This window comes from Dipodomys spectabilis, unplaced genomic scaffold (genome assembly GCF_019054845.1).
Source record: "Dipodomys spectabilis isolate Male_0828 unplaced genomic scaffold, ASM1905484v1 ptg000480l, whole genome shotgun sequence".
NCBI classification, from domain to species: domain Eukaryota; kingdom Metazoa; phylum Chordata; class Mammalia; order Rodentia; family Heteromyidae; genus Dipodomys; species Dipodomys spectabilis.
In genome coordinates this window covers 840,446-868,347 of record NW_024871157.1, presented here as the reverse complement: position 1 = coordinate 868,347, position 27,902 = coordinate 840,446, and the positions used below count along the sequence as shown (strand labels likewise).

The window sequence follows — 27,902 nt, the reverse complement described above, 5'->3', positions numbered from 1 at the left end:
CCCATTTGTACTAAGGTGGGGATTACTTCTGTTGAAACATAAATAATTCAAAGGGTTTTCTTCATTCTTCTAAAGTGTTGAATAATTCAGTAGGTCAGGATTTAGTAGAGCAGTACAAAACCACTGACATTTAATCCTTCTAATGACACCTCATTTGTTGACAATCTGATTGGTTTGTACAGAAAAGAAAAACAATAAAATGACAGGCAGCATTACTTAAAAAAAAAAAACACAACAGAAAAGCCCTTCTGCAGAAGTGAGAGAACACTCCACAGAGTATCAGCAGAAAATAAGTTGTGATAAAGAAGAAAATTTTTCAGCTTCTCTGCTCTGAATTCTTCTAGAGGTTCATTTTGGCCCACTTTAGGAACAGCCCTCCATTGTGTGGGGAAATTCTCTCCACTGCCAGGTTTACAGTCAAGTCTTGTTCACTGGCTCCCTCTAATTTGCCGATGAGCTGATGCTTATCGCTCTGCACTATCTTTGAATGAAAGTTACGCCCAGCAAATTAGCAGCAAAGATTCAGGATTTACTTGGCCTACTTAGTTGTAAAATGACACTGTTTCTTTCTAGCAGACTGCTTTACCAAACAAGTTTATTTCAGATTTGTTGTATAAACATACAAAAGGTATAACTCAAATTATTAAGATTCACTTAAATCGAACCACTGAAAGTGAACTCCAGAAGGGCCAACAAGGGCCAGAAACAAAATGTGGGGCCCACGTTGAATGAGTGTGTATAGGTCTCAGATGTCCTTGGACTATATTTCTTAAATTTTCCCTTCACTCTACATTGTACAGCCTTGTTTTTTCTTTTTCTTTTTTTCAGTCCTGGAGACTGAACCTAGGGTTTTGAGAGTGAAAAAAGTGCTATACCACCACTTGAACCACAGCTCCCAGCCTTTGGATTTTATCAGGTTTTTCAGACCCTAACTGACCTCAAACTCTTGATACTCCTAATCCAGTTTCCCAGTTAGCTGGGATTACAGGCATGAGCCATCTCTCTTAGCTGTTTTAAATTCCTGAGGGGAAGGCTAAGAATGAACAATTTCTAGTTTTATTCATGTGATGGTCCTGGGCTTTGAACTCAGGGCTTAGGCTCTGTCTCTGACCTTTTTGGTCAAAGCTAGTACTCTAGCACTTGGGCCACAGTTCCACTTCCAATTTTTCTGGTAGTTTATTAGAGATAAGAGTCTCCAAAGCCAGACGCAGGTGGCTCATGCCTGTCTGTAATCCTAGCTACTCAGGAGGCTTAGGATTGCAGTTGGAAGCCAGTTCCAGCAGAAAAGTCCCCATGACACACTTTTCTGTTTTTGGTTGGCCATGGGGCTTGAACTCAGGGCCTGAGCTCTGTCACTGAGCTTTTTAGTACAAGGCTAGTGCTCTACCACTTGAGCCACAATACCACTTCTGTTTTTTTCTGGTGATTACTTGGAGAGAAAAGTCTTGTGGACTTTCTTGCCCAGGCTGGCTTTGAACTGCCATCCTCAAATCTTGGCCCCACTAAGTAGCTAGGATTACAGGCACCCAGCTAATTTTTTTTTTTTTTTTGGGTGGTCATGGGGCTTAACTCTGGGCTTGGGTGCTGTCCTTGAGCTCTTCAGCTCAAGGCAAGCGCTCTACTGCTTGAGCTACAGCACCACTTCTGGTTTTCGAGTGGTTTATTGGAGAGAAGAGTCTCATGGACTTTCCTGCCTGGGCTGGCTTTGAATTGTGATCCTCAGATCTCAGCCTCCTGAGTAGCTAGGATTATAGGCGTGAGCACCAGCACTTGGCTTTTTTTTTTTTTTTTTAATGTGGAACATTTCACCAATTTATTTGTCACCTTTGTGTAGGAGCCATACAAATCTCTGTATCCTTTCGATTACAGTTAATGTGCTACTAAAGCACGCATATGAACATTATTTTATGACTAGGGATTTAGCTCAGTGATAAAATAGATACAAGTTCTTGAGTCTATTCCCAATAGTTCCAAACAGAACAGAAAAACAACACCCAACTACAGGACGCCTTAAAACTAACATGCAGGGGCTGGGAAGGTGGCTCAGTGGTAGAGCGCCTGCCTTGCATGCATGAGGCTCTGGGTTTAATTCCTCAGCACCACATAAGCAGAAAAAGCTGGAAGTGGCGCTGTGGCTCAAGTGGTAGAGTGCTCGCCTTGAGCTGAAGAGCCCAGGGACAGCACCCAAGACCAGAGTCCAAACCCCTCAACCAAAAAAAAAAAAAAGTACATGGCTCTGTGAGAAATAAAAGATGTAGAAGAACTTAAACTGTTCTCAACTTTAAAATTTAACTGTCCTTGAAAAGTTCCTGATCATAGTTGTCTTGATTTTAAACAAACTCAAATCAGCAACTACGACACTATTTGGATAAATGGACAAACTAGGAAATGAAGTTTACTGGGTTTGTTGTTACATTAACGAAGCAATCTACCCCCATTCTTACCTATTAGTATTTAAGCTCAGTCCAAGAGAATGGGGAGAACTTTTTATATCATAGTCTACAGAAGGTGAAGTTCTGTAAAGTTTTCACCAAATCAAAATCCTCCATATTGTACAGAAACTGTTATATGCTCTTATTTGAAAATATACAGTTTTTTACTGTGTGAGAAAACTGACCCAAGTCATCTTCAGATATTTCATCTACCAGCATTTCAGTTGCTAACATTCAGAACTGTGAAATGTCCTACATTTCCAAGAGTCTGAAAATGAATGAGGAAAAAAATACTACTATAAAAAGCCACTAAACTTAGCAACTCTGTTTTTATGTCTTTGAAACCTTCACTTCTTTTATATAAATCTACAGTAGGGATACTAACTTTACTCACAAAACCCAAAATGTAGAAACAACCTTAATGCCCATGAATGGGCAAACTGGTCCATGGTACATCCATGTAGAATATTATTCAGCCACAGAAGGAAGGAGCTGCACCTGGATAAACACTGAAAATACCATGCTAAGGAAATTAAACCCATCCAAAGAAACAGAAAGGAGATTAATGTTTGCCAGCTGCTGGGAAGGGAGAAAACAGCAGTAAGCAGAAAATGCAATGAGCACAGTGTTTCATTTTGGATGATGAAAAATTCTAGAATTAGATAGAACTTGTAAACCCTAAGGTTACTTTGAAAAGGGTGATTTCTTGGTATCTATTTTTAGTATCTCCACAAAAATCTCTATTATAGATGATCTTTAAGGGCTGGGAAGGTGGCTCAGTGGTAGAGAGCTTGCCCTGAATACCTGAGCCCCTGGGTTCGATTCCTCAGCACCACATAAGCAAAAAGAAAAAAGCCAGAAGTGGTGCTGTGGCTCAAGTGGTAGAGCGCTAGCCTTAAGCTGAAGAGCTGAGGGACAGCACCCAGACCCAGAGTTCAGGCACCACGACTGGACCAAAAAAAAAAAAAGATCTATAGATGATCTGTAAAAACAGCAGCTCCCCTCTCAGCTCACAGTCAGAATTTTATGTATTTAATAATCAAGGTTCTACATACAATTCTCTTACATAATAATTGGCTTACATACTTTATTCATTTATTTACTAAATTCTTCCAAGCATATGTACATGTTGATTTGCACAATGACTAGAATAACTTCATCTGCTATTACAAAGAGCTATTTTAAACTGTTAACATATTGTCATACACATATACCTCATGGCTACAAGCACATTTGTACTGCATAGCCTTTTTTTTTTTTTTTTTTGGTCAGTCCTGGGGCTTGAACCCAGGGCTTGGGCATTGTCTTTGAGCCTCTCTGTGCTCAAGGCAAGTGCTCTACCACTTGGGCCACAGCGCTACTTCCAGGTTTTTCTGTGTATATGGTACTAAGGAATTGAACTCAGGGCTTCATGCATGCTAGCCAGACACTCTACCACTAAGCCACATTCCTTTTTTTTGGGTCCGGTTGTGGGGCCTAAACTCTGGGCCTGGGCGCTGTCCCTCAGCTCTTCAGCTCAAGGCTAGCGCTCTACCACTTGAGCCACAGCGCCACTTCCAGCTTTTTTTTTTTCTGCTTATGTGGTGCTGGGAGGCCTCATGCATGCAAGGCAAGTGCTCTACCACTGAGCCACCTTGCCAGCCCCTGTATAACCTTTTATACTGTGCTTATATGCTTTGAGTTTGTTGTTGTTGGCAGTTCCAGGGTTTGAACTCAGGACCTCTCCCACTTGGCTAGGCAGGCGGTCTACTGCTATTCAGGCTTCCTGGTGGCTAGGATGATAAAATACACATCACTGCACTCAGCTTCTTTTTTAGCTCAAGGCTAGCACTCTACCACTTGAGCCACAGCGCCACTTCCAGCTTTTTTCTTTTTGCTTATGTGGTGCTGAGGAATCAAACCCAGAACCTCATGCATGCAAGGCCAGCGCTCTACCACTGAGCCACCTTCCCAGCCTGTGCACTCAGCTTTTTATTGAGATGAGGTCTTATGAACTTTTTACCTAAGTTGAACTGAAACTCTTATCCTCCCAATCTCGACCTACCAAGCAGCTAGGGTTACATGTGTGAGCCACCACACCCATATGTGCATGCTTACTTCTTGAAAAACTAAGTATTTTCCAGCCCAACTAAAACGTTACTGAATTGTGTATGCAGAGATAACTTGAGTAAATTCCCTCTTAAGGAATTCATGCATTTAAAAAAGATGCTGGTGGGGCATACCTGTAACCCAGTGCAAGAGGCAAAAGCAGGAAGATAGTGAGTTCAGTGCCAACCTCAACTACATATAAGACCCTGTCTCAAAATATTGAAGAGAGAGGAGACAAAGGAAGGAAGGAAGGAAGGAAGGAAGGAAGGAAGGAAGGAAGGAAGGAAGGAAGGAAGGAAGGAAGGAAGGAAGGGAGGGAGGGAGGGAGGGAGGGGAAGGGAAGGGAGGGAGGGAGGGCAGGGAAGGAAGGGAGGGAGAGAGGGAGGGAGGGAGGGAGGGAGGGAGGGAACCTACACCCCATATTGCTTATAAAGTAAACCATTTAGGGTTTAATAAAATTACCTTTTATTCTGGCTTCTCTAGATTCACAATATTTAGGATCTAGTTTTATAAAACACTGCAGGGCAGGGAGACAAAGAAGGGGAAAAAAGAGATCACAGAGAAAAAAAAAAGAAAAAGAAAAAAAATCAGATCAAGGAAGCACTTCCTTTAGAGACAGGTACAGAAAGTTAAGGGAAACCTGATGGTTTTCAAGAAGTAACTAAATGGGTCTCTTCCCAGAAGCTCCATGACAAATGGGTATGAGAGTCAGAGCTGCCCTGTCCACTAGCAACGAGCACACTTTGATTCCATTCACCCTGCTCTTAGCCCCCGGAAACCCACGTTCTCCAGGGACACCTCTCCAGAGGTAAGCCGGATGAAGCAATTCCCAATGGAAAAACCACTAGAAATTCAATGATGCCTCTCTGGGCCGGAGGGGGTGCAAGAAAGGAAGGCGAGCAGAGGGGGGAGAGGGGAAGAAAAAAGGAAAGTAAAGACTCTGATACAAGAAGTAAAATCTGAAAAGTTAATGGGCTTAATTCCTCAACCAAAAGACATAGAGTAGCAGATGTAATAAAAAATAAAAATAAAAAAATACGGGCTGGGAAGGTGGCTCAATGGTAGAGTGCTTGCCTAGCATGCATGAAAACCTGGGTTCCATTCCTCAGTAACACATACACAGAAAAAGCTGGAAGTGGCGCTGTGTCTCAAGTGGTAGAGTGGCAGCCTTGAGCAAAAGGAGCTCAGGGACAGCACCCAGGCCCTGAGTTCAAGCCCCAGGACTGGAAAACAAAACAAAACAAAAAAAAACAACCTACTCAAGAAATCAACCCCACCCAAAGCTAAAATTAAAAAAAAAAAAAAAAAAATCACTAAATGGGCAAAGGAGGTAAGGAGAGACTTCTCAGAAAAAGTAAGAATGGAAAAGAAACACTTGAGGAAATGCCCACCCTTCCTGGCCATAAAGGAACTGCAAATCAAAACAACTTTAAATTCCATCTCACCCTAGTTAGGTTGTCTAACATCATGAATTCCAACAACAAATGTAGGCAGGAATGTGGAGAAAAAGGAGCTCTACTGCTCTGTGGGTGGGAATGTAAACTAATACAATTACTCTGGGCAGCCTTCTGGAGGTTGCTCAAAAAAACGAAACATAGATCTTCCCTACAACCCACCCATACCACTCCTGGGTATCTACCCAGAACATCATGAGCCAAGATACAGTAAAAACACTTGCACATCCATGTTCAGGGCCGCACTATTTACTATAGCCAAGTTGTGGAAACAGTCCCGATGCTCTACTGTAGATGAGTGGATCCAAAAATGTGGTACCTATACACAATGGAACTTCATACAGCCATTAGAAAGAATAATATTATATCATTTTCAGGAAAGTGGATAGACCTAGAACAAATCACGTTAAGTGAGATAAGCCAAGCTCAGAGAGACCAATTCCTAGGTGGAAGCTAGTTCTAAAATACACCAGGACATGATAAGTTACAAAAAACTCTAGGTATTCACACATAGTGAGACAATGGAGAATATTCTTAGGAAAGGAATACAAAGGTGCAATGCCTACGTACAGCTCATCACATAAAATATTATTTATCGAAATGAACTCTAGGAAATGGAAATGAGTTTTTTTTCCTTTGTCGCTGTTTATTTATTTTCTTTGTCTCCTTTGTTCGTTTACCTGTCTTTGGGAGAGAAGGAGGGCACAGAAATGGAGCAACAAAGGGTGAACAAATGCAGCAGTGGTACCCACTAGACACTACGTTGAAAGTTAACTATACAACTTGTGGGTGGAGATTGGAGGGAAAAACTGGGAGAGAGACTAGGGGAGGGGGTGACACTATTCCAAAAAGAAATGTACTCCTTTCCTGACTTATGTAACTGTAACCCCTCTGTACATCACCTTTAGAATAACAATAATTTTAAAAAGAAGCCCTGAAAGGTTGACAGCCTCATCAGGGAATGACTGGAGAACAGACAGGGCGTCTTCCCGGCCACAAGGCCTGGCTGCCGAACCCTCCCACCACTCCTCGCAGACTGGGAGCTGGGGGCCGGGAAGCACTAATAAATGCAAGTTACCTAGGCGCCCTCTTGAGGGCGGGCGGGCTGATTCCCAGCGTGGGAGCCGGACCCAGACTCCGGTGGCGGCCGCGGGGTCCACGGGCCGGAGAGGCGCCCGGGCAGCGGCCGGGGCGAGAAGACCCAGAGAGGACCTAGGAAAGCCACCGTCAGACGTCTTCCCCAAACAGCAAAACCAAAAGGCCCGCCAGCGCCGCCGCGCCGTCCCGGCCGTCGGGGGCCGCTCCGCGCCGGGGCCGCGCGGGTGTCACTCAGGAGAACCAGGTAGAGAGGGCGCTCGCCGGGCGCAGAGCCCCCGCACGCCGGCGGGCTGCGGTGGGGAGGCTCGGCGCCCGCTGCCTGCCTCCGGCCACGCCAGACCACCACCCAGGAGGCCGCCAGGACCTCGCCAGGTGGAGCTCGTCCCCGCAACCTCGCAGCCCGCAGCTCCCCGCAGGCCAGGCCCCCTTACCGTGCCCGCTGGCTCCGCAGCCGGTGTTCAGCCTAGCCACCACCCTCTCGCGACCGTTAAACTCAAGGGAGCAAGCACGCGCCCGGCGTCTCGCCCGCGGATTGGCTGTTCCTCAGAGGGAGGCGGAGAGCATCGAGCACGACGTGCGCGCTGACCTCCCGCTTCCCTGGCGCGCAGCTCACGCCGGAGGAAAGCCTGCCTGACGGCAAGGGGGCGTGAACTGGGCGGGGACCGGGGCGGCGGTCAAATCTTCCATTCTGATTGGCTCCCTGGGAACCTACTCTCACCACGTGAAAGCACCGCCCAGCTTGTCGCATGCGCAGTTAGTGAGACCGAGTCTCGAGCTGGTGAGGGAAAGCGTTCTTGCCAGTAGTGCGCGTGCGCAGACCGAGGAGCGCTGTGGCGAGTCCCGGGTCCGCGGAGTTCGGGTTCTCCCCGCGTGTTTCGGGCGGGAGGCCAGGTAAGGTTTGCGGAGGCCTCGCACGACTGGCACGGGAGAGAGGTCCCGGAGCTAGGACGCCAGAGTTCCCTGCTAGCGACCCTGAGCCGTGCAACCAGTTTATCGTGAGGCCTCCTGGCGGGGAGGAGCCGGACCTGACCTCTAAGCCTTCCCCGGACTCAGTTTACCCTGAGGGGGCGGGAGGGGCGTGCGTGCCCTGTGGACGGGGGATGCGGGCGGGGGCGGGGGGCAGAGGAGAGGTCGTTGCCCAGCATGGCTGCTCGGCGTGGCGAGGTTGTGGAGCGGCGCCGGGGGCGGCTCCGGCCTTGCAGCCCCCGCGGTTTTAGGCCTCGCACGGAGTGGGCGCCCGCACTGCCCTCGCGGGGCCTGCGTCCTGCCGTGCGGAGCCCGGCCCGGCCCGGCCCGCCGTCTTCAGCCCTCAGCCCGGCTAAGGTCCTTCCAGCCTGGTTTCCTCCCCAGTGCCCAGGCCTGAGCCACACCTGGTTACTGGCGTTTCACAGACGGTGCCACGGCTGGCGCTGACAGGACCATGCGGGGACCGTGTTTGCCCCTGGAGTTCTCAGTCCGCCGGGGAGGCCTTCCATCTCGGCGCAGCCCCACAACACCTACCAGGTTTTCATTCCACGGTGCACCTTCCGTCCCCACCCAAACCCCGCACCCTCAAGGTTAAATAAATAGCCCCCCCCCCACCACGTATAAACCACAACCGCGTGGCACCGAACCAGAATCAAACACACAGCCTTCTTCAAGTCCCCCGCAAAAAGAGAGGCAATTTTATTACTCATTGCAGTTGGTCACAAAGTCTATTAGAGACCCTGAACTCACAGAAGATCTGATACAGTACCAGGAAGAAATGTGCTTCTTCACCAGGTAAAAAGTTTAATCCCGAAGGCTAGTGCTAGTGACCACTTACTAAGTACAAGACACATGTTTAGGCTATGTTACTTTGGGGGAGTGTATGTTTTTGAGTATATGTTTTTGGCAGTGGGATTTTAGGCAGTTCGTAGGTCATTTTCTTTTTAATCCATTAATATTTTAGAAGCCAGCACACTCAGGAACTAGCTTTCTGATCAACTCACCTCATGAGCTGATGCAGTGGTATCTTCAGGTAGGGCTGTCTATAACTTTTTTTTTTCTTTTGTCAGTCGTGGGGCCTGAACTCTGGGCCTGGGCGCTGTCCCTCAGCTCTTCAATTCAGGCTAGCACTCTACCACTTGAGCCACAGCGCTATTCTGGCTTTTTCTGTTTATGTGGTGCAGAGGAATCGAACCCAGAGCCTCATGCATGCAAGGCAAGCACTCTACCACTGAGCCACCTTCCTAGCCCTACACCATATTTCTTATATTAGGTTTAGCTCTTTGGAGGGTTTTTGTTTTTGCACCTTCTTAATGGATTTCATCATGACATTTTTCATGAACATGTACATAATGTACTCCTCCCCCATTTTAGTAAAGCCTTTTACAAAACTATTATAAACAAGCTAAAAATTGTAAAATCCTAACACATTTCTAAGTACAGAAAACAGAAATAGAACACTTCAGAAATTCAAGTAAATGTGTTTATAAAGTATAACTATTCATCTAAGGAACCCTACCCCTACCCCATACTCTACCTGTAAGCAAGCTGTTGCTATTTTATGACTTTTTAAATGGACTCTGCTGACCATGGTTGTGTTTATGTGAGCCTGGAGAAAAGTCAGGCTTGTGTTTCAGGATCATCATAATCTCCTTGGCATCTGATTTCATAGGCCAGAATTATGACCTCACCAAATAGCATGTCTTTGGCAATCCTGGATTCCATGTACTTCTTAAATTGGACCATCCCAAGTAGAATCGTTTGCAGATCATTGTGTTAGCTGCTGTTTACTTTCACCTCTGCAAAGCCCTGAGATTTTTGTTTATCCACTGAGTTTACATCGTAATACTACAATTCTAAGTCATAGGCTAGGCTCCTTGACTTTGTCGTTTAGGGAGCTGAAGTGCTTTCCATTTGTGACATCATGTAAGATTCAGTTCATACCCAAGGCAGTATCTTCATTTTACAAATGAAATATGGCCAAGATTGCACAGTAAACTAAATCACAGCATTGAAACATTGAATACAGGACATGGTGACTACAAAGCTTGCATTTGCCCAGGCATGGTCGTTCAGGATAGAAGGAAAAAAAAAAAAGCCAAGTGTGGTGGCTGTAATCCCAGTTATTTAAGAGGCAAAAATTGGGAGGATTAGTTTGAGGTCAGCTGAGTTAAAAAGTATAGATCCACCATCTTAACCAACAAGCCAGGTGTGGCCTGTGCCTATTTTATCCCAGTTGTACAGGAGATATTGGTGGCAGAATCTTGGACTAAGGCCAGACCTGGGCAAAAGAAATGCAAGAAACCTAACTAAAGATTTTTTTTAATTTTTATTAATTTTTCTTTGGTCAGTCATGAGGCTTGGACTCTGGACCTGGGAGCTGTCCCTGAGCTTTTTGCTCAAGATTAGCACTCTACCACTTTGAGCCACAGTGCCACTTCCGGTGTCCTAGTGGTTAGTAGGAGACAAGAGTCTCATGGACTTTCCTGCCTGGGCTGGCTTTGAACAGCAATTCTCAAATCTCAGCCTCCAGAGTAGCTAGGATAACAGTCATGAGCCACTGGTGCCCGGCTACTTATTTATTTTTTAAGGCTCACCATGGCTCAACTGATAGAGTACTTGTTTAGCAAGCAAAGGGCCCTGAGTGCAAACCCCAGTACTGCCCAAAAGAAAGGAAAAAAAAAGCCTCAAACTCACATTCTTTTTCTTTTTTTTTTTTTTTTCCACATTCTTTTTCAAACAAAGAGCCAAAAAGAGTTAAGGAAAATGAACTAATTTTTTTTTAAGGAACTTGGAAAAAACAGATCTGGAGATGTAGCAAAACAAACTGTGGGAGAGATAAACAATTTCAAAGATTGAACTGCCAATGTTTTTCCAAGATAAATGTATCATAATTTTTTTAACTTCTATCAAATACAATAATTGGTGTTTTGTGTAAATCCTAAATAGTTTGGAACAAGGTATTATTACTGGTAATACAGGCTTGGAGATTTTAGAGAAAATGTGGTGTGATTGCTATGTCTATCTTATTTTAATATTGCAGTTGATAAGGTTCTTGTGCCATGCCACAAATAGAAGAAAGTCACAGTGGTGCACATAAATAGGACAGGTGTGATCTCTGGATTAGAAGTTCTGTCTTTTAAAAAAGATGAATGGGCCAGGCACCGGTGGCTCACGCCAGTAATCCTAGCTACTCAGGAGGCTGAGATCTGAGGATCTCGGTTCGAAGCCAACCTGGGCAAGAAAGTCTGTGAGACTTATCTAGAGAACTGGAAGTGGCACTGTGGCCCAAGTGGTAGAGCACTTGCCTTTAGCTGAAGAGCTGAAGAATAGTGCCTAGGCCCTGAGTTCAAGCCCCACGACTGACCAAAAAAAATAATAAGATGAATGAGATGTCGGTGTTGTATGATTGGATGCTTTTCTCTTGGTGAACTCAGGTGTTTCTTTGAACTGAGCAGCAATGTGCCTATTAAAATCAGACCTGACTCGGGGCAGCACTGCAGATCAGAGCTAACTGCTCTGCATTTCCATGTTAGAGAAGTCACTGCTGTGAACATGAACTGTAGGTCAGAGCTGCTTTACCGTGTGTGTGTGTGTGTGTGTGTGTGTGTGTGTCACTGCTGTGAACATGAACTGTAGGTCAGAGCTGCTTTACCGTGTGTGTGTGTGTGTGTGTGTGTGTGTGTGTGTGTGTGTGTGTGTGTGTGTGTGTGTGTGTCCCAAGCCTAGGGAAGAATATTGTCTGTTTGCAGCCTCCCCGGGGTCCTCCTGTGGGCCCCACTGGACAGCTGTGTGGGCCCAAAAGGAATTGCAGGCCTGGGAATGGAACCGGGTAAGAGGCTGCATGTGAGTGGTTGGGAAAGGCAACTCGGTAACCCAAACACTTGGAGGGAACACCACAACACTTGAAGGCCTGGCAGTGTCGCTCAGAAGTCCTGCACCTGCAGAGCATACTCAAGGCTCTGGGTTCAATCCACATCACTGCAAAACTGAAAATAAAGGGCTGGGAATGTGGGCGTGCTTGCCTAGCATGCATGAAGCCCTGGGTTCCATTCCTCAGTACCACATACTCAGAAAAAGCTGGAAGTGGTGCTGAGGCTCAAATGGTAGAGCACTAGCCTTGAGCAAAAGAAGCTCAGGGACAGTACCCAGGCCCTGAGTTCAAGCCTCAGGACAAGGAGGGAGGGAGGGAGGGAAAGGGCACCACACTTTTGGAGCCAGGTGTGGTGGTATGTGCCTGTATCACCAACACTAGGAACTGGAGCAGGAGGACTTAAGAGTTCAAGTCCAGCTTGGACTGCTTAGTAGAACCTTGTGTCCAAGAAAGCACCACACATTTTTGTTTTCCATTTTTGGAAGTGCTGGGGTTTGAACTCAGCCTTGCATTTGGGGTCCGGTCATGGGGCCTGGACTCTGGGCCTGGGCGCTGTCCCTCAGCTCTTCAGCTCAAGGCTAGCGCTCTACCACTTGAGCCACAGCGCCACTTCCGGCTTTTTTCTTTTTGCTTATGTGGTGCTGGGGAATCGAACCCAGGGCCTCATGCATGCAAGGCAAGCACTCTACCACTGAGCCACCTTCCCATCCCTCCTTAACCGTTTTCTGATCATTGTGATTCAGACCTGTGGGCTCCCCTCCTCATTGAATTCCGGGGAGATGACACAAATAAGCGGGGAGCGCTCCTGAGTTCTAGTCTCAGCTTTTTCCTTTTTTTCTTTTTTTGGAAAGTGCGAGGGAAGTTTATTAGGAAAACAATGCATTCTCAATAGACTGGAAGTGGGTCATCTCTGGGGTGAGAGTGACCTCAACTTCTTCAAATGTGGTAAAAATAAACATCTTTTAAAAGCAGCTAGAATTGAGACAAGGTCTCAGTGAACCTCCTCTCCTCTCCTCAGGCCGGTAGAGCTGTGGATGATGCAGCTCAGCCTCCACATTTGCTTTTGCCCTGGGATAGCAGCTGGCCATCTAGCTAAAGGTCAGATGCTGCGTGATGTGCTTGGCTGTGAAGTACGTTCAGGTCCTGACACTGACAGAGCAGGGCATCTGGAAGCCTGAGAATCGCCGTTCTGTGGCATGTGTGTCCAGGGCTCTGGCACATGCCGGACTGGCGCATGTCCTCATTTCTCTGTTCTCATACAGCTCCTTGCGTTCCCGGAGGCCTATGCCAGATACTCAGATGTTTAAAAGATTCATTGGACAAATTAACATCCCCCTTTTGTAAAGTCCTCAGACCTGCGTCTCAAGTTGACCAAATTGGAAGGGAATCCAGACAATGAGTTTTTTAGGGTTTTGCCTAAACTTGGATCAGCTCTCTGGAGCAGAAGCCATGGTCAAAGGACCCAGGCCTGAATGCAGCCCTCAGGCAGAAAGGGCCTGGGCAGTTCCTGTCGCCACAGCTGATTTCCCCTTGCTAGCACTGCCCATTTTGCTCTTTCTCTTTCATCAAAATGTCACAAGCAGCTACAATTTGAGCCGCTTTTATTGTCTCCAAAGACTTCAGGTGATCCTGTGGGTGTCAAGAGAGCTGAAATCCAGTCTCTCTCATTCTCTGGGCTTTGAAGAAGAGGAACCATGGGTGTGTTTGTCATTTTTAGCAGTCTTTGGTATGGGGCCAAAGCGCCAGGAGATACTAGAAGTGTCTAGAATTGTCTGATTGGCTGTTAGGATTAGCCATTAAACAAAGCAGCCAGTAACTAAACACGGGGGACCTTCTTGAACTTCAGTTGGGTGGGAGCTCATCCAGGACATCTGTGCTGGGACAGAAGGAGAACGACAGGAAAGAGCGGCTGATAAAACCCTCTCCAGCCTTTGTCTGGGACTCTCTCCTGTCTCTGCCTTGCTTCCTGTCCCTGCCCCTGCCCCGTGTCCCCAGGCTGTCCTTCCTGCCAGCTCAGTTCCCTCACTGGTGAGAGAGCTCAGGTGAGGCCCCAATCTCATGCACAAAGGAATGCTGCTGTGTGCATTATGAGCCGAGGGAAGGGAAGCCGCGGTCACTCACCTGCTCCCCCAAGCGTATGCACTTACTCGCTTGTTGATTGGAGAGGCTCCGAGGAGATTGTCTCAGTTTATCATTCATTTTTCTTGAACACTAAACAAGGCCAATTTCATCGCCTTGGAGTCACCAGTCCAGTTGGTTCTGAGCTGCGGTCACTGTGTTTCCAACCACATCCCTTCCCGCCACGGAGCGCCTTGGGGGTCGCCTCTTCATCCACTGCGACTGCTGCACCTTGACTCAGAAAAGACCCAGCACTGGACCCAGTGTCACGTACTGAACTGAGCACCGGCCTAGCATGAGGCTTCAGAAGGAAGTACCTCACGTCAGGTTCCCTTGGTTCGTTTCCTGTTGAAACAGCCGAGGCAGAGATGAATGGTCTGTTGTGGTCCTGAGGCGCCCAGGGCCTCCGGTGCATTGATTCCACACCGGAAATGCACTGCCCGTGGCAGGTTTTCTTTAGTGTTTTTCTGGGGCTCCAAGTGAGCCCGAGCAGATGGTACTGTCACAGGTGACAGCAGGGGAAGGGGTGTGCAGAGCCACCTGGTGTGGTAATTTGCTTCCTGTCAGCTACCTTAGAGGCTGCAGGGGTCAAAGTTACAAGGTTTCAAATGGTAACCACAGCTACAACAGCCTCAGCCTTGCGGGAGCAGGGAGCACCCCTCTTCCTCAGTGAAGATGCCGAGCTAGCAGAATCCACCTGGCTGACAGATTTGATGAGAATGAAGCCCAAGTCTGTGTAGGCTGATGGAGAAAGGCTGATCCACTTATTTTTTTTATTGGGAATGCCAGAGACCTTTCAGATCCTTCCACCCCCAACCCCTGAAAACTGTAAAGGCTTGTGGGATTCACTGTTGCCTCCTGTCCTGATCATTGTCGCGAGGTCATGTCTACCTTATGCTGTGTCTCGAGTCATTGTTAAGTCTTCTACTGTTGCAGTGGGCGGGGGTGGGGAATGTAGGCTCACACACAAGGAGCCTTGGGTTCAGTCAACATCAGCCACAATCCCTACAAAAAAGAGAATTTGCTCTGAATTTCTTCTCTCCTAGCTCAGAAGACCCACAAAGTCAGTCCAGCTCTTTTTCATCTCATGGTACCTTTCCTGGCACGTTAAACCTAACAGGCGCTTTAGTCAAAATCAGTTGCTTTGAAAGTTGTACCAGTGAGGGCCAGCTGGATCATGGTATTGGCAGAATATCTCAGGGAACAGATGTTCCTATTCAGATCCATGAAACTGGAAACATTAAAAAACAACAACCATGACATTGATTGATAGTGAATTTTACTGTGTCAGACTGCTGAAGCTCAGCCATAGAATAGTCTCTCGTACTGTCATCTTTACATTTTAAAAGCAGATTTCAGATTCACAAATGTTTAAATACTGTCCCTTGACTCAGATGCTAATTCTTGCCTGACGTACTGTCTATTACTTCTTTATCAGATTACACCATTTCTCAATTTCACACTGAAAACATCTCCTTCCTGAGGAAACAGCATCTCTGGGTGCCATGAGGTATTTTTGGTCTGCTGTGGCCAGCAGGATTTGCACCGTGGGCAGTCACGCTGGAGAAGCGTGCCTTGCTCAACCACTGATCTCTCACCTACCCTGGCTATCACTAGATGCCGTCTTTGAAGCGGAGGTGTGATCTTGAGAGTCCAGGCGTTGTATTGAGAAGCTGCCTTCTGTCTATTCCAGAAGATGAGCACCAGGGCTTGGTGGCGTTTTCCTGCACTGCTGACCAGAACATGCACAGTACCACGGGGACTTGGGCTTTGGGAGACGCTGGCACTGCTGTCCCCAGGAGTAGCCCCCACTGCAGTGCAGATGGCCGGCAAGAAGGGCTGCCCAGCGCTGTGTCCCCTGGATGAGAATGATCTGGAAGAGCAGTTTGTGAAGGGGCATGGTCCAGGGGGCCAAGCCACCAACAAAACCAGCAACTGTGTGGTGCTGAAGCACATGCCCTCCGGTATCGTGGTCAAGGTAGACCTGGGATGGGGGTCTGGGCACTATGGCTACACAGGCCTCTCCTGAGTGCAGGTGGTCAGCCACGAGGAGTGGCTCATCCTGGCACTGTCCACCCTGTGCCCTGAACCATTATCCTAAGGCAGAGCCTCCAGTCTTAGCAGCCCTGGCCCATGACCCTAGGGCAAGACATGTGGTCACTTGAGTAGCAGACAGCACTGCCTCACAGGCAGCAAGCAGTGCTGACAAAGGCCACTGTCACTGTGGCTCCAGTCCCTCAGCAGCAGCAAACAGCCCCAGGCTAAGGGCCTCTTGACTTTGTGGAAAGAAGTGTGCTAAGGTGAGAGCAAGTGTCAGGCACAGCTGCAGGCAGAAATCTTGGGTAATAGGAAGCCTCTGACCGACCAGTACGGTGCTGGTGGCTTATGCCTGTAATCTTAGCTACTCAGGCTGAGATCTGAGGATCATGGTTCAAAGCCAGCCCAGGCAGGAAAGTCCTTGAGTAGAGATGGCCACTCTGCCTCTAAAAGAGGAACCTGGCTGGTAGAGCTGGTTCACCATGCACAGCCACACACTGACCACTAGAGGGCCCCAGAGCAGCACGCACAGCCTGTGAGAGCCAGGGCAGAGAGCACAAAGGCATCCATCCATCCCCAAGGGACTAATGGCAGCGATAGCAACCCTGCACACACCACGTGATTTGGTGCAGTACACATGTGAACTCCAGCCCCCAAGCTCACAGTGATCCAGGTGTGGGGTCTGAGGCCATCCCACCCTCCCTCCTGAAAACTCAGTTATGGGGAACAAACTCAAACCTGCCTCCTCTCTGTGCGTTAGACATTCACCGTTGTTTCTGTGTTCTTTCCTTTATAAGCTTTGTGAGACACTGGCCCACAACGAACATTTTTAGGTCAGGACTATATGGTCAGCTAACTGTGAAGATGGTGAATGGTGCAGGTTTATTCCTTGATCACAAGCTAGATTCATCACTTAATGTTTTTATAATTATTTGGGAGATTTTTTTTGGCATTTTAAAAATTGCTTAGTTTTACAGAGGTAAATTTCATGGTTACATCTCCACACGTTTAAAATATAACCCAATCAGCCTCTCCCACTCTTACCACTACTCCTTTCCCTTTGATTTTTAGAATTTATTTGAAGGTTATTTTTGGGGGCTACCTGAGGATTGAACTCATGGCTTTGCATTTGGTAGGTCAGCACTCTACCACTTGAGCCACACCTCCAACCCTTTCTGCTCTGGCTATTTAGGGTCTCACTTTGGACTCAGGCCAGCCTGGACCTCAACCCTCTTACCTATGCTTCAAGTCCTATCTGGGATCTGCACACTATCACACCCAACTTTTTCCATTAAGATGGAGTCTAAAACCCACCCCCACCTCACCCACCCCCAGTTTGGCCCTAGAACCTCAATCCTCCCAATCTCAATTTCCAGCATTGCTGGGTGACAGGCGTATGGCTACCACACCCACCTATTGATCAAGAATGGGAGCTCATGAGCTTTTTGCCTAAGCTGATCTAGAAGTGTGATCCTCCTGTGTAACTAGGATTAATTCTAAACCAATGCCAGTACTGGAGCTGGAACTCAATGCCTTGCCCAAGAGCTTCTTTTGATCAGGGCTGGGACTCTACTGCTTGAGCCATAGCTCCACTTCCTGCTATTATTGGAGGTAAGAGTCTCAAGGACACCATTGCCGGGGCTGGCTGATCCTCAGATCTCAGCTTCCTGGGTAGCTAGAATTACAGGCATGAGCCATCAGCACCCAGCTTTGGCTCTGAATTTTGATCTTCCTTAGATGGCAGCCTACTGAGTAGCTGAGAGTTTAGGTGTGAACCCTTGGCACTTGGCCAAAAATAATACCTTTAATTATAAAGCTTTCCTAGTAAAAGACATAATACAGCTGGTGTGTACAGAGGCCACAGGCCAGAGCCAAAAAAGGCCCTCACAACCCCTCTCTGCTGGGACTTCTGACAAGTGACTTGGCTCGTAGTCTGTCCTCATCTGTAAAGGACCAGGTGGAAAGAAATGACTTCTGAGAGCCTATCAATCCCTTGTCACTCCATAATTTCACATCACTAACATCATCTCTTGCAGTGCCACCAGACAAGATCTGTTGATCAAAACAGAAAGCTAGCTCGGAAAATCCTACAAGAAAAAGTGGATGTTTTCTATAATGGTGAAAAGAGCCCTGTTTACAAAGAGAAACGAGAGGCACAGAAGAAAAAGCAAGAAAGAAAAAAAAGAACAAAGGAAACTCTAGAAAAAAAGAAATTACTGAAAGAACTAAGGGAGTCAAGTGAAAATGTCACTGAGAAAAGAACTGCTGATTCTGACTGAATCTACAAGAAGTTTCCATGGAGGTGGCGGCAGCCAGGCCTCTCTCCTAGTGAGTTTGCAACCTCAAGCTAGCACCCACACAGATGAGAAGCCGCCAGTGAACGTCAGCTTGTGTGCTCAAGAATAAAACTGTAGTGCTGGGAACATGGCTTAGTGCCCCGGGTTCAATTCCTCAGTACTATATAAATGGAAAAAAAGGCTGAAGTGGCACTGTGGCTCAAGTGGAAGAGTGCTAGCCTTGAGCAAAAGAAGCTCAGGGACAGTGTCCAGACCCTGAGTTCAAGCCCCAGGACTGGAAAAAAATAGTACTATAGAGTTAGGGTCACAGCAGAGTACCTGTCTGGCAAGTGTGAGGCTCTGTTTAGACCCCAGTTTGACAAGAAAATTATAAATAAAACTGAGCCACACCCCTCAGCTATTTCTACCTGTTTTTTTTGTTTTTTAGTTTGTCAGCCATGGAGCTTGAACTCTGGGGCTGGGCTTGGGCACTGTCCTTGAGCAAAGCAAGCATTCTACCACTTTGGCCACAGTGCTACTTCTGGTGTTCTGGTGGTTAATCGGAGATAAGCTGGCTTTGAACTGCAACTCAGATCTCAGCCTCCTGAGTAGCTAGGATTACAGGTATCAGCCACCTGCTAAGTAAAACACAAAGAAGCTATTACTTGCCCATGTAATTGTAACTCCTCTGTACAGTATGTTCACAAATAAAATTAAATTAAATTAAAAAAAAAAAAAAAAGAAGCTATTACTACTTGGTGCCTGGCTTCCCATATTTTCTTAAGGTAGACATTGCCTTGTGTGTCTGTTTTACTATAAAAAGCTAGAAATAGCTAGGCTATTCAGAATACCAGAAGTGGCACTATGACTCAAGTGGTAGAGATCTGGCCTTGAGCTGAAGAGCTGAGAGACAGTGCACAGGCCTAGAGTTCAAGCCCCATGACCAACCAAAAAAGGAAAAAAAGCCAGGTGCTGGTGGTTCACACCTATAATCCTAGCTACTCAGGAGGCTGAGATCTCAGGATCACAGTTCAAAGCCAGCCTGGGCAGGAAAGGCCGTGAGACTTATCTCTGATAAACCACCAGAAAACCGGAAGTGGTGCTGTGGCTCAAGTGGTTAGAGCACTAGCCTGGAGCACTACCGCTTTGAGCCACAGCTTCACTTCCCATTTTCTAATGATAAACTGGATATAATTCTCACAGATGGACTTGCCTGCTGGGCTGGCTCTGAACAGTGATCTTCAGATCTGAATAACTACAATTACAGGCGTGGGCCACCAGCACCCAGCCAAGGGCACCCTTATTCACAAGTACCACCAACCTCTCACTGAGCAGCTCTGAAGCAGCCTTGAGAACTCAAGGATCTCCAGGCTGGGGGCGTGGCTTAAGGATCCCGCATCTTAATACAAATTGTTAATGAAAATAAGCTTTATTACATCAAGTAATAAATACAAAGATGCAAACAGTTTTCAGTCTTCCAGATGTTTTGATCAACATACAGTACGTGTGGAAGTGAAATGTACATAGGCAGTTTGCAAATGTTCAGGGCGCTTTTCAGGTTTGGTAGGTTGCTCCTTCTTCTGTATTTATAACTTGTGCATTTTTAAGACTGACTTCAAAGCACTAAGGGTCATGCAAATGCTTAAGCAGAAAAGAATTTCCAGGAAGCAGAATCTACACAGTATGGCAAGTGGAACCAGCTACTCCTAAAACCGCGGTCGGATGCTTTAGAACCAAGTCCTCGAAGGGGAGGAGCTTATGGAAAGGAGCAAAAGCAGTTTCAATGATGTATAAATGTAGTCAAACAGGAGATTAAAGGGAGTCACTGGTATCTTGGAGGCAGACAAGTTTGCTGTAAAATAACTTCACATGCATTTTTCAAATCAATGCTTGGAGAGAAAAAAAAGAACCCTGAATCATTTGTAACCTCTTAAAACGCAAATTCTAATTAACTGAGAAACCTTTTCCCATTCTTAGAGATTAGGTTCAGAGCTCAGTGAACCAAAGGAGAAAATACTAAACTGTTACCATTTTGAAAACAAGTTTCCTGATCAGGGGAGACCTGTGCCTGCTCCTCTCGCGGAAGGCTAGGATCTGGCGTTGCGTTCAGTCTCCGCCAGGCACTCCCGAACCAGGCCTCGAGCATGAATGATGCCTGAAACACAACCAGAGGCTCATTCACCCACCCCAAATAAGCTGGGCATGTTGACACACCCACAGCCCCATCAGATACTCGGGAGGCTGGAGCATGAGAGTCGTTTAAGACTAGGAGTTTGCGAGCAGCAACATGGCAAGTCCCCATCCCCTCTACCCATCTGTTTGAAAAAATGTTCCCAAGTAATTGCACACCTCTAGCCCCCTTTTCCTCCTGTTACCACACACTTGTGGGGGTGTAGCTGGCACTAAGCTTCCCTGCTGGTCACTTAGGAGGCCCTGTGTGCCACTCAAGGGCCCAGAAGCCTCCCAGGACCCGCCCCTCGCTCACCAGCACGCCAGTTACCAGAACTCTCTTCCTTGCTCTGGATGCCCAATCGCAGTACGCGGGGCAGAGCAATGCCCACCTGGCTTGGGCTCTACCTCCTCCATGCCCTCATCAGCCACAGCCCCAAACTCTGCCAGTCCCCAATTTGGACTCAAGTCTCAATCTCTTCACCCAAGTTTCACAAACACATGTAGTGTCCTGCCTTCAGCAGTCTAGATCTTTCCCAAGATGCCGCCATGGTTTTAAAAACCTCAAATCTGTGATCACAAATGAGCCCAGGGCCCTGGCTCCTCAGGTAGAAAACCCCTCTCTCCTCCCTCTTGAGTGTAACGTTGGAAGGACATGGGTCTCAAGTCACCTCACCAAGCATGGGTCCCTTATGTATTGGGGATGGAGGTGTAGCTCAGAGGTAAGTATGCCTGTCTAGAAAGTCCAGGGCCCCAAGTTCAAACCCCAGGACTACACAAAACAGTTTTTGTCCCTAGTGAAGGGGACAGGCTGCAGCATCCCAGGCTGTGGCTCACCTCGCTTTAGTCTCTCCATGGCGCTCTTGCTCCCTGCGTAGGTGGGTCTGATCTCTTTCCCCAGCTCCTCAATGATGGCCAGCAGCTCTGCATACTTGCTCTGGGGCACCTGACTGCTCCCAGTTCCCTGCAGAGTCAAAAGGAGGGGTTCAGGTGGTGGGCTCTGGGGCACCTGACTGACCTGGTTCTTTGGAGTCTGGATTAGGGATTCCAGTAGTGGGCCCTCACATGACCCCAACCATAGAGGGTGAGCATGTGGAGGAAGGCTGGGAGGGAAAGCAGGCCAGCATCCCAGGCCCCCTGCCCTCCCCCCCCCCCCCCCCCCCCCCCCCCGCCGCCATGCTTGCTCCACCACTCCAGAGACAACGGCAGGGGAGAGTTGGTTCTCCAGAAGCCCTTTCCATCTCTTCAGGGAAAGGAGGCCTGGGGTCCCCCCAGGAACAGAGTTCACAGGGTTTCCGTGGGCCACAGTACCCACTGGGATGGGAATGGTCAGATCTAGCTGTACCTGAAAGCAGGGCCCGCCCACAGCCCCAAACCCACCCGCAGCCCCAAGCAAGCACCAGGCTGGGCCCAGGGCCTGCGGGGCTCTGCGGGCGCTGCTCCTCCAGCATGGACACCTTCTCGCAAGGCTGAGGCCACACCAGGGCAGCCAGCTCCCCCTGCAGGGCCCTAGCCTGCCCCTCCCGCCTCTGCCGCCTGCGCTCCCAGGCAGAGGCCCCCAGCCTCCAGGCCTCCAGGCACAGCCTCCTCCTGGCTTTGGGCCTGGGCAGCTGCAAGGCTGGGCCACGCCTCAGCCCATCCTCCAGACGCTGGTCCCGCTGCTTCTCCTCCCAAGACAGGGCGGCCTGCTGGGGCATGGCTGGGTTCTGTGTGCCACCTGAGCCACCATGGCGACCCTGGAATGCTGGCTGGGGACGGGAGAGAACCTTCCGGCTGACCCCAGGACTCCGAGGGTCATGCACCAAGCAGCGACTTGGGGACCACACCCTGGCCCTCCCCCTCCCCAGGAAACAGGTGCAGAGACCATTCCCCCATGTTCCCAACACCCCAGCACAGGCGGTGGACATGGGCACTCTGTGGCACATGGGCCGCCCACCCATCCCCCACAGCGCCTCACCTGGGTGTAGCCCAGCGAGGGCGGCCCATAGTCACTGAGCAGCTGGCGGTACTGGGAGGAGGCTGCCATGCTGGTGGACGGCGAGTGCACGTTTCCAGCTGCGGGGAAGGAGAGAGGAGTCAGGAGCCACTGGACGCCGCAGCAGAGCTCACCCTAGGACCGATGGCCACAGCCCAGAAGCCGGCCTCCACGCCTGGCCGCCATGTGCGGCTGAAGCGCACCAGCCCCTCCCTCAGGTGTCACCACAGAACCCACCCGCCCACGTGCATGCCCACGTGGGGCGTCCACACCCGAAGACAGCTGCAGGCTGCCCTCGGCCGAAGCCTGGCCCACTGGAGGCAGCTGACCAGAGCCACAGTCCCACCACACGGCCCACCGGCGACCAGGCCGGGTTACTTCACACAGAAGCCTCTGCGCCCTGCGACCCTGCACCGGCAGAGGGTGAGAAGGGCGGGAAAGGCAGTGGGCTGCTGGGCGTCCCCTGGCTGGCGAGGCGCCCTGCACACACGCCCAGAGGCTGCGGAGGACAGAGCCTCAGACAAGCCTGTCCACCTCTGAGCTATCACCCCCAGAGGGAGAGCAAGCCCTACATCCCAACTACAACCCTGCAGCCAGGCCCAAGTAGGGCCCAGAGTCCTGTTCAGCACGCCCTGCACATGGGCTGGGGCACCGTGGCTGGGGCGCGCAGACCCATAATGGCGTCCGAGTGGCCATTAGCGGGTAAAGGATATCCCGTGAATTACAAACAGCAGTAACCATGGAGAATTTACCTCGTCCTCCTCGGCAGCTGCCCGCCTGCCACCCCCAGAGCCAAACAGTCTCTCACACACAGCGGGCTCCGTGGACTTGGCCCCAGGGATGGACAGCTGGTGCCAGGCTGGCCAAGCAACCAGCTGCTCATCTGGTATGGGTGAGGGGAGGGGCGGGAGGAAGGAAGTTCAGGAGCGGGGAGGGGCGGAGCATGGAGGGGTGGCCCCAGGTGACATCCCACAGAAAAGGCTCAGCAGCCAGCAGGAGACCCCAACACCTCTGGGTCTAGGAGCCCAGGGCAGTGCTCAAGGTTCTAAGTCCGGCGCTGGCACAGCTGGAGGTACCGAGTGGGGATCCAGACGCTGAGGTGGGCAGAGAACCCCACACCCGGCCCCAGGACCAGCGTCCACCCCTCTCAAGCGGGGCCAGCGAGGCACCGGTGCCCTGGGGCAGGTGCACAGGCTGGGCATACCCCACACACACCCCTGACCAGGCCTGGCAGGTGGCAGCATACAAGAGTGGCGAGGTGGGCGTGCAGACTCCCTCACCACCAGCTGCCTCAATTTCCAAAGCTCTGGGGCAGGGGGGCGGGTGGCTGGCTTGGCAGTCCCAGGCTCGGGGCCCAATCCCACCACTACAGGGCCACACCTCCCTGGCCGCGGACAGGGGGAGGGGGCAGACTAGACGGCTTTAGGCGTCCAGTCCCCAAGGGGCCTGCGCTCTCCCCACCTCCCAGTCCACCTTCTCACCTGGCCTAGGAGCCTGCCTCAGTTTCTCCACTTGAAACTACGCCTGGCGATAGAGGATCTAGGTCCTACACCATGGTTCTGGGGTCAGTCTGGGGGTGACGGGGAAAGACAAGTAAGAGACTGCCCCGCTTTGAGAAGGGGGCAGCCATCAGCCCCGCGGGAGAAGGGTGGGCGACCGAGTCCGTGCGGGAGCCCGCGTCCCGGGGGCCCGGGGGAGGACACGGAGGCGGCTCCACGTCAGCGGGCGGAGCGGAGCCCGGCAGACAATGAGCGCAGTGTGGCGGAGCCGGAGGGCTCGGCGGGGCCGCCAGGCTCCCGGGCCGGGCGGCTCCCCGCCCCCACGCCAGACAAAGAGCGGCCTGGGCCGGCGCTGGCGGCCTTCCCGCCACTTGGGGCGCCTGGGGGGCTCGGGGCCGGGAGAGCTTTGTCTAAGTCGGCCGCCGCCGGCCAGGCCGCAGCCTGGCAGCCGCACGGAGGCTGGGCCGAGGGCGCGGGAGGATGGCGGGGCCGGCGGAGGCCGCGCCAGAGTCCATCTTGGATGCAGATGGCCGGGGAGCGCCCGGCCGCGGGCCGGGTCCACCGGGAGGGGCGCGGCCCCGCCCGCCAGGCCTCCGCCCGCCTCCGGGCGGCCCCCGCGGGGGGACCGCAGGCCCGGGCCGGGCTGAGGGGTCCCGGCCCGTCACTGACCCCAGACCCCGGAGGTCTCCGGCTGCGCCCTGGCGGGCATCGAGGGCCCCCCGCCCCCCGACACTGGCGAAGGCGGCCGCGAGGGAGACCCAAGAGCCACCTGGCCACGCGAGCTCCGCACCGCGCGCGGCCGCGCCCCCGCCCCGACCCCGCGTCAGTGCTCAAGAAGTTTAAAAAAGGGAAAAAGGGGGCGCCTGGCCCGCAGGGTCCCCGCGGCGCCGGGCGCTCGCAGGGCGAGGGCGGGAGGCCAGGCCCCAAAGTTAGGGCGAACTGCCAGCGTGGCGCCCGGACCGGCGGGGCCCGGGGCCGCGGCAACCGGAGGGCGCCCGCACGGAGCCGGCGCCCGCCCCGAGGCTCCGGGGCCCCGGGCCGCGCCTCGGCTGCCGGAGAACTTTTCAGGAGTTTCCCGGGAGCGCCCGGCCGCGACCGGGCGAGGCGTGGAGCCCCCCCATGGCAATGCCGGGGTCCCCGGGGCCGCCGCCCCGCCTCGTGCCCCGCACCTCCCGCGGCCGTGGCCCGACTGCAACTTCTTCCCCGGGGCGCCCGTCCGAGGGAGCTCGGCGCAAGCCCCGGGGTCCCGGCGGCTCGCGCGCCTGTGCCGCGCGGTCCCCGGCCCGGCCCCCACCCGGCGCCCGCCCGCTCGGGGCTGCCGCGGCGGGGCAGAGGCCGCCGCCCCGCGCCCTGCCCACGCGGCCCAGCCCCGCGCGCCCCAGGGCCCGCCCGGCCCCGGCGCCCCGAACGCCCGGCCGCTCCCGCCTACCGCCGGCAGGGGCCCTCGCCGAGCCGCCCGAGAGCGCGAGGAAGAAGCCGAGCGAGAGCCTCCCCCGCCCGCGCCCGGCGCCCCTGGATCCGCCGGCGCGGGGGACCCCGCGGCCGCCCGGCCCGGCGGCAGCCCCGGCCCCGGCCCCGGCCCGCCGCGCGCCGCGCGCGCCGCCAACTTTGGCGACGCGGGCGCCGAATCATGGCGGCGGCGGCGGCGCTGCCCCGGCCGGGACCCGCGCGGGGGCCGCGGGCGCGTGGGAGCCCCGGGCCCGCAACTTGGCGGCGGCGGGCGCGCTCACTCACCGGCATTGAGGGCGGCGGCGGGCATGTGCGCGGCCAAGTTGGGCTTGTACGACATCCCCGCGGGCGGCGGGCGGCGGGCGCCGCCGGGCCGGGCCGCGAGGGCGGCGAGGGCGGCGGCGAGGCCGGGCGGCGGCGCGGCGGGCCCCGCGTCCCCGCGCCCCGCGTCCCCGCGCCCGTCCGAGCGCCCGCCGAGCGCCCGCGCACTTTTTGTTGTCGCCGGCTCGGGCCGCGCCGGCAAATATGGCCGTCGCTCGCCCCGCCGCCGCGCCGCAGTATATCACCCATACATCGGGCGCGGGCGCGGGGCGGCCGCCAACTTCCACCGGCCCGGGCCGGGAGGGGGCGGCCCGCGTCAGGGGGCGGCTCCGCCCGCGGCCGCGCCCCGCGCCTCCGGCGGCGCCGCGCCGCAACTTGCCAAAGTTTGGGGGGCTGGGGTCCCGTCCCCCGCGGCCGCCGCGGCCCCCGCGCCCGCCTCCCCCGGACGGGGCGGGGGCGGGATGGAAAAGTACCTGAGAAAATGGAGGCGGCCGCGACCTTTTCAGCGCGTAGATCATTCCAGATGCCGCGCCCGGCCTGGGCGCAGCCCGCTCGCGACACCGCTCCGAGCCCGAGAGGCCGGCGCGAGTGTGGCCCGCCGCGGACCCCCGGGCCCCGGGAGGCCGTGGGACCCCCCCCCCCCCGGCCGCGCGGCCCCCGCGCCCCGGCAAGTGCGGGCCGGGGATGCGACTGGGACGCGGGGCCCCGGAGGAACTTGGCAAAGTTTCCGCCTCCCTCCCTCCCCCCCCCCCCCGCCTGCGGTGCGCCCCGCACCCCGCCCCGCCCCCGCCACCCCACGCGTCCGGTGCGGAACCGGGGTTCCACGCGTCGGGGCCCAGCAAGCACAAAGCCCGCCCGCCCCGGGGCTATTTGCTTTGTGGATCGCCGAGGTTTGCGGGTATTTGCAGCCGGTCACACAGACTGGTGGCGCCAAGGAGGAGAACCCCCCCATCCCCTCAGGACGCAGCAGGAGAGGAGAACCCCCCCCCACCCCCTCAGGATGCAGGAGGAGAGCCCCCCACCCCCTCAGGAGGCAGGAGAACCCCCCCATCCCCTCAGGACCCAGCAGGAGGAGAACCCCCCACCTCAGAACGCAGGAGGCGAACCCCCCATCCCCTCAGGACCCAGCAGGAGAAGAAACCCCCCATCCCCTCAGGACGCAGCAGGAGGAGAACCCCCCATCCCCTCAGAACACAGCAGGAGAGCCCCCCCAACCTCCCCTCAGGACACAGCAAGAGAGAGAACCCCCCCACCCCCCCTCAGGACACAGCAAGAGAGGAGACTCGCCCCCCAGCCTTGGGAGCTGGACCCCGACCTTTTACCTCACAAAGAAATGAATGGGTCTCCCCTGCACCTGTGATTTTAGATCATAAAAAGAAACGTGAAATTGACTTTCAAAGCATTTGCAGTTTTGGTGGGCTCGTGAAACACACACACAGACCTCTGCCATTTGAGCCGCCTTGCTTGCCACTTCTGGCTTTTGGCTACTTAATTGGAGATCAGTCTTTCCCAGACTCATCTGCCCCAGCCCGACCTCAAACTGTGATTTTTTTATTTTTTTAATCATACTTGATCTTCCTAAGGGAGGTGTGCACCCTAGTTCAGGTGAGCACATGCAAGAGCTGAGGCGCAGGACCACACAGGGCTGGAAGCTACAAGGGGGAAGTTACCGAGGCATCAACTCTGTTCCCTGGCCTGCTGGAAGAGGCCTCCCTTCCCTTGGGGTAAGAATCCAGCCTTGGTGGCCTGGCCCAGGAGCTTCTAGACATGTCTGCTGGTAGTCTGTTTCCTCTTGCTATACTTTCATTCTGATACCTGTCCCCCTTAACGTCCAGCCCATTTGGAAAGCTTTTAAAATTTTTTCCCTTTAATTTCTAGTTGAGGTAAAATTCAAGTAGTCCCACTGGTTTCTCTGCACATTTGCTATGAACATTCATGTGCAGGTTTTTGTGTAAATGTAAGAGGCACCTTTAAAAGCTGTTTTTGCAGCCAGGCACCAGTGACTCACACCTGTAATCCTAGCTACTCAGGAGGCTGAGATCTGAGGACTGTGGTTCAAAGCCAGTCCACACATGAAAGTCCATGAGACTCTTATTTCCAATAAACCACTAGGAAACTGCAAGTGGCGCTGTGGCTCAAGTGGTAG

At 52.4% G+C, this 27,902-nt stretch overlaps 3 protein-coding genes and 1 pseudogene across 7 annotated transcripts in view; 1 reads left to right on the top strand and 3 right to left on the bottom strand.

Moving 5' to 3' along the window:
- Positions 1 to 7,108, bottom strand: part of Mphosph9 (M-phase phosphoprotein 9) — a 43,757-nt gene extending 36,649 nt beyond the window's left edge. Inside the window, exon 1 of the mRNA XM_042669086.1 lies at positions 7,053 to 7,108. The gene's annotated coding sequence lies outside the window, so the exon portion shown is untranslated. The remainder of the gene's footprint in view (positions 1 to 7,052) is intronic.
- On the bottom strand, positions 1,790 to 1,889 carry LOC122098604 (annotated as a pseudogene).
- A 747-nt stretch (positions 7,109 to 7,855) lies between the features above and the next one.
- Mtrfr (mitochondrial translation release factor in rescue) lies at positions 7,856 to 18,559 on the top strand. 2 transcript variants are annotated; one of them, XM_042669126.1, is made up of 3 exons: positions 7,856 to 7,963; positions 15,724 to 16,008; positions 18,104 to 18,559. In XM_042669126.1, exons 2-3 carry the CDS (start codon positions 15,727 to 15,729, stop codon positions 18,344 to 18,346), a joined length of 525 nt encoding a protein of 174 aa, XP_042525060.1. In that variant the 5' UTR covers positions 7,856 to 7,963; positions 15,724 to 15,726; the 3' UTR covers positions 18,347 to 18,559. The 2 variants fall into 2 exon arrangements, 1 of the variants encoding a protein (XP_042525060.1); XR_006145750.1 differs by lacking the exon at positions 15,724 to 16,008 and having other exon boundaries at positions 18,104 to 18,191.
- A 1,194-nt stretch (positions 18,560 to 19,753) lies between these two features.
- Positions 19,754 to 26,285, bottom strand: Cdk2ap1 (cyclin dependent kinase 2 associated protein 1). 4 transcript variants are annotated; one of them, XM_042669105.1, is made up of 4 exons: positions 26,230 to 26,285; positions 22,470 to 22,567; positions 21,350 to 21,476; positions 19,754 to 20,498 (listed from the first exon to the last, which is right to left on the bottom strand). In XM_042669105.1, the coding sequence occupies exons 2-4, from the start codon at positions 22,536 to 22,538 to the stop codon at positions 20,431 to 20,433; spliced, it is 264 nt and encodes an 87-aa protein (XP_042525039.1). In that variant the 5' UTR covers positions 22,539 to 22,567; positions 26,230 to 26,285; the 3' UTR covers positions 19,754 to 20,430. The 4 variants fall into 4 exon arrangements, with proteins under 4 accessions (XP_042525039.1, XP_042525037.1, XP_042525036.1 ...); XM_042669103.1 differs by having other exon boundaries at positions 22,470 to 22,570; positions 26,232 to 26,277; XM_042669102.1 differs by lacking the exon at positions 26,230 to 26,285 and adding an exon at positions 25,721 to 25,821.
- Positions 26,286 to 27,902: the final 1,617 nt, after the last annotated feature.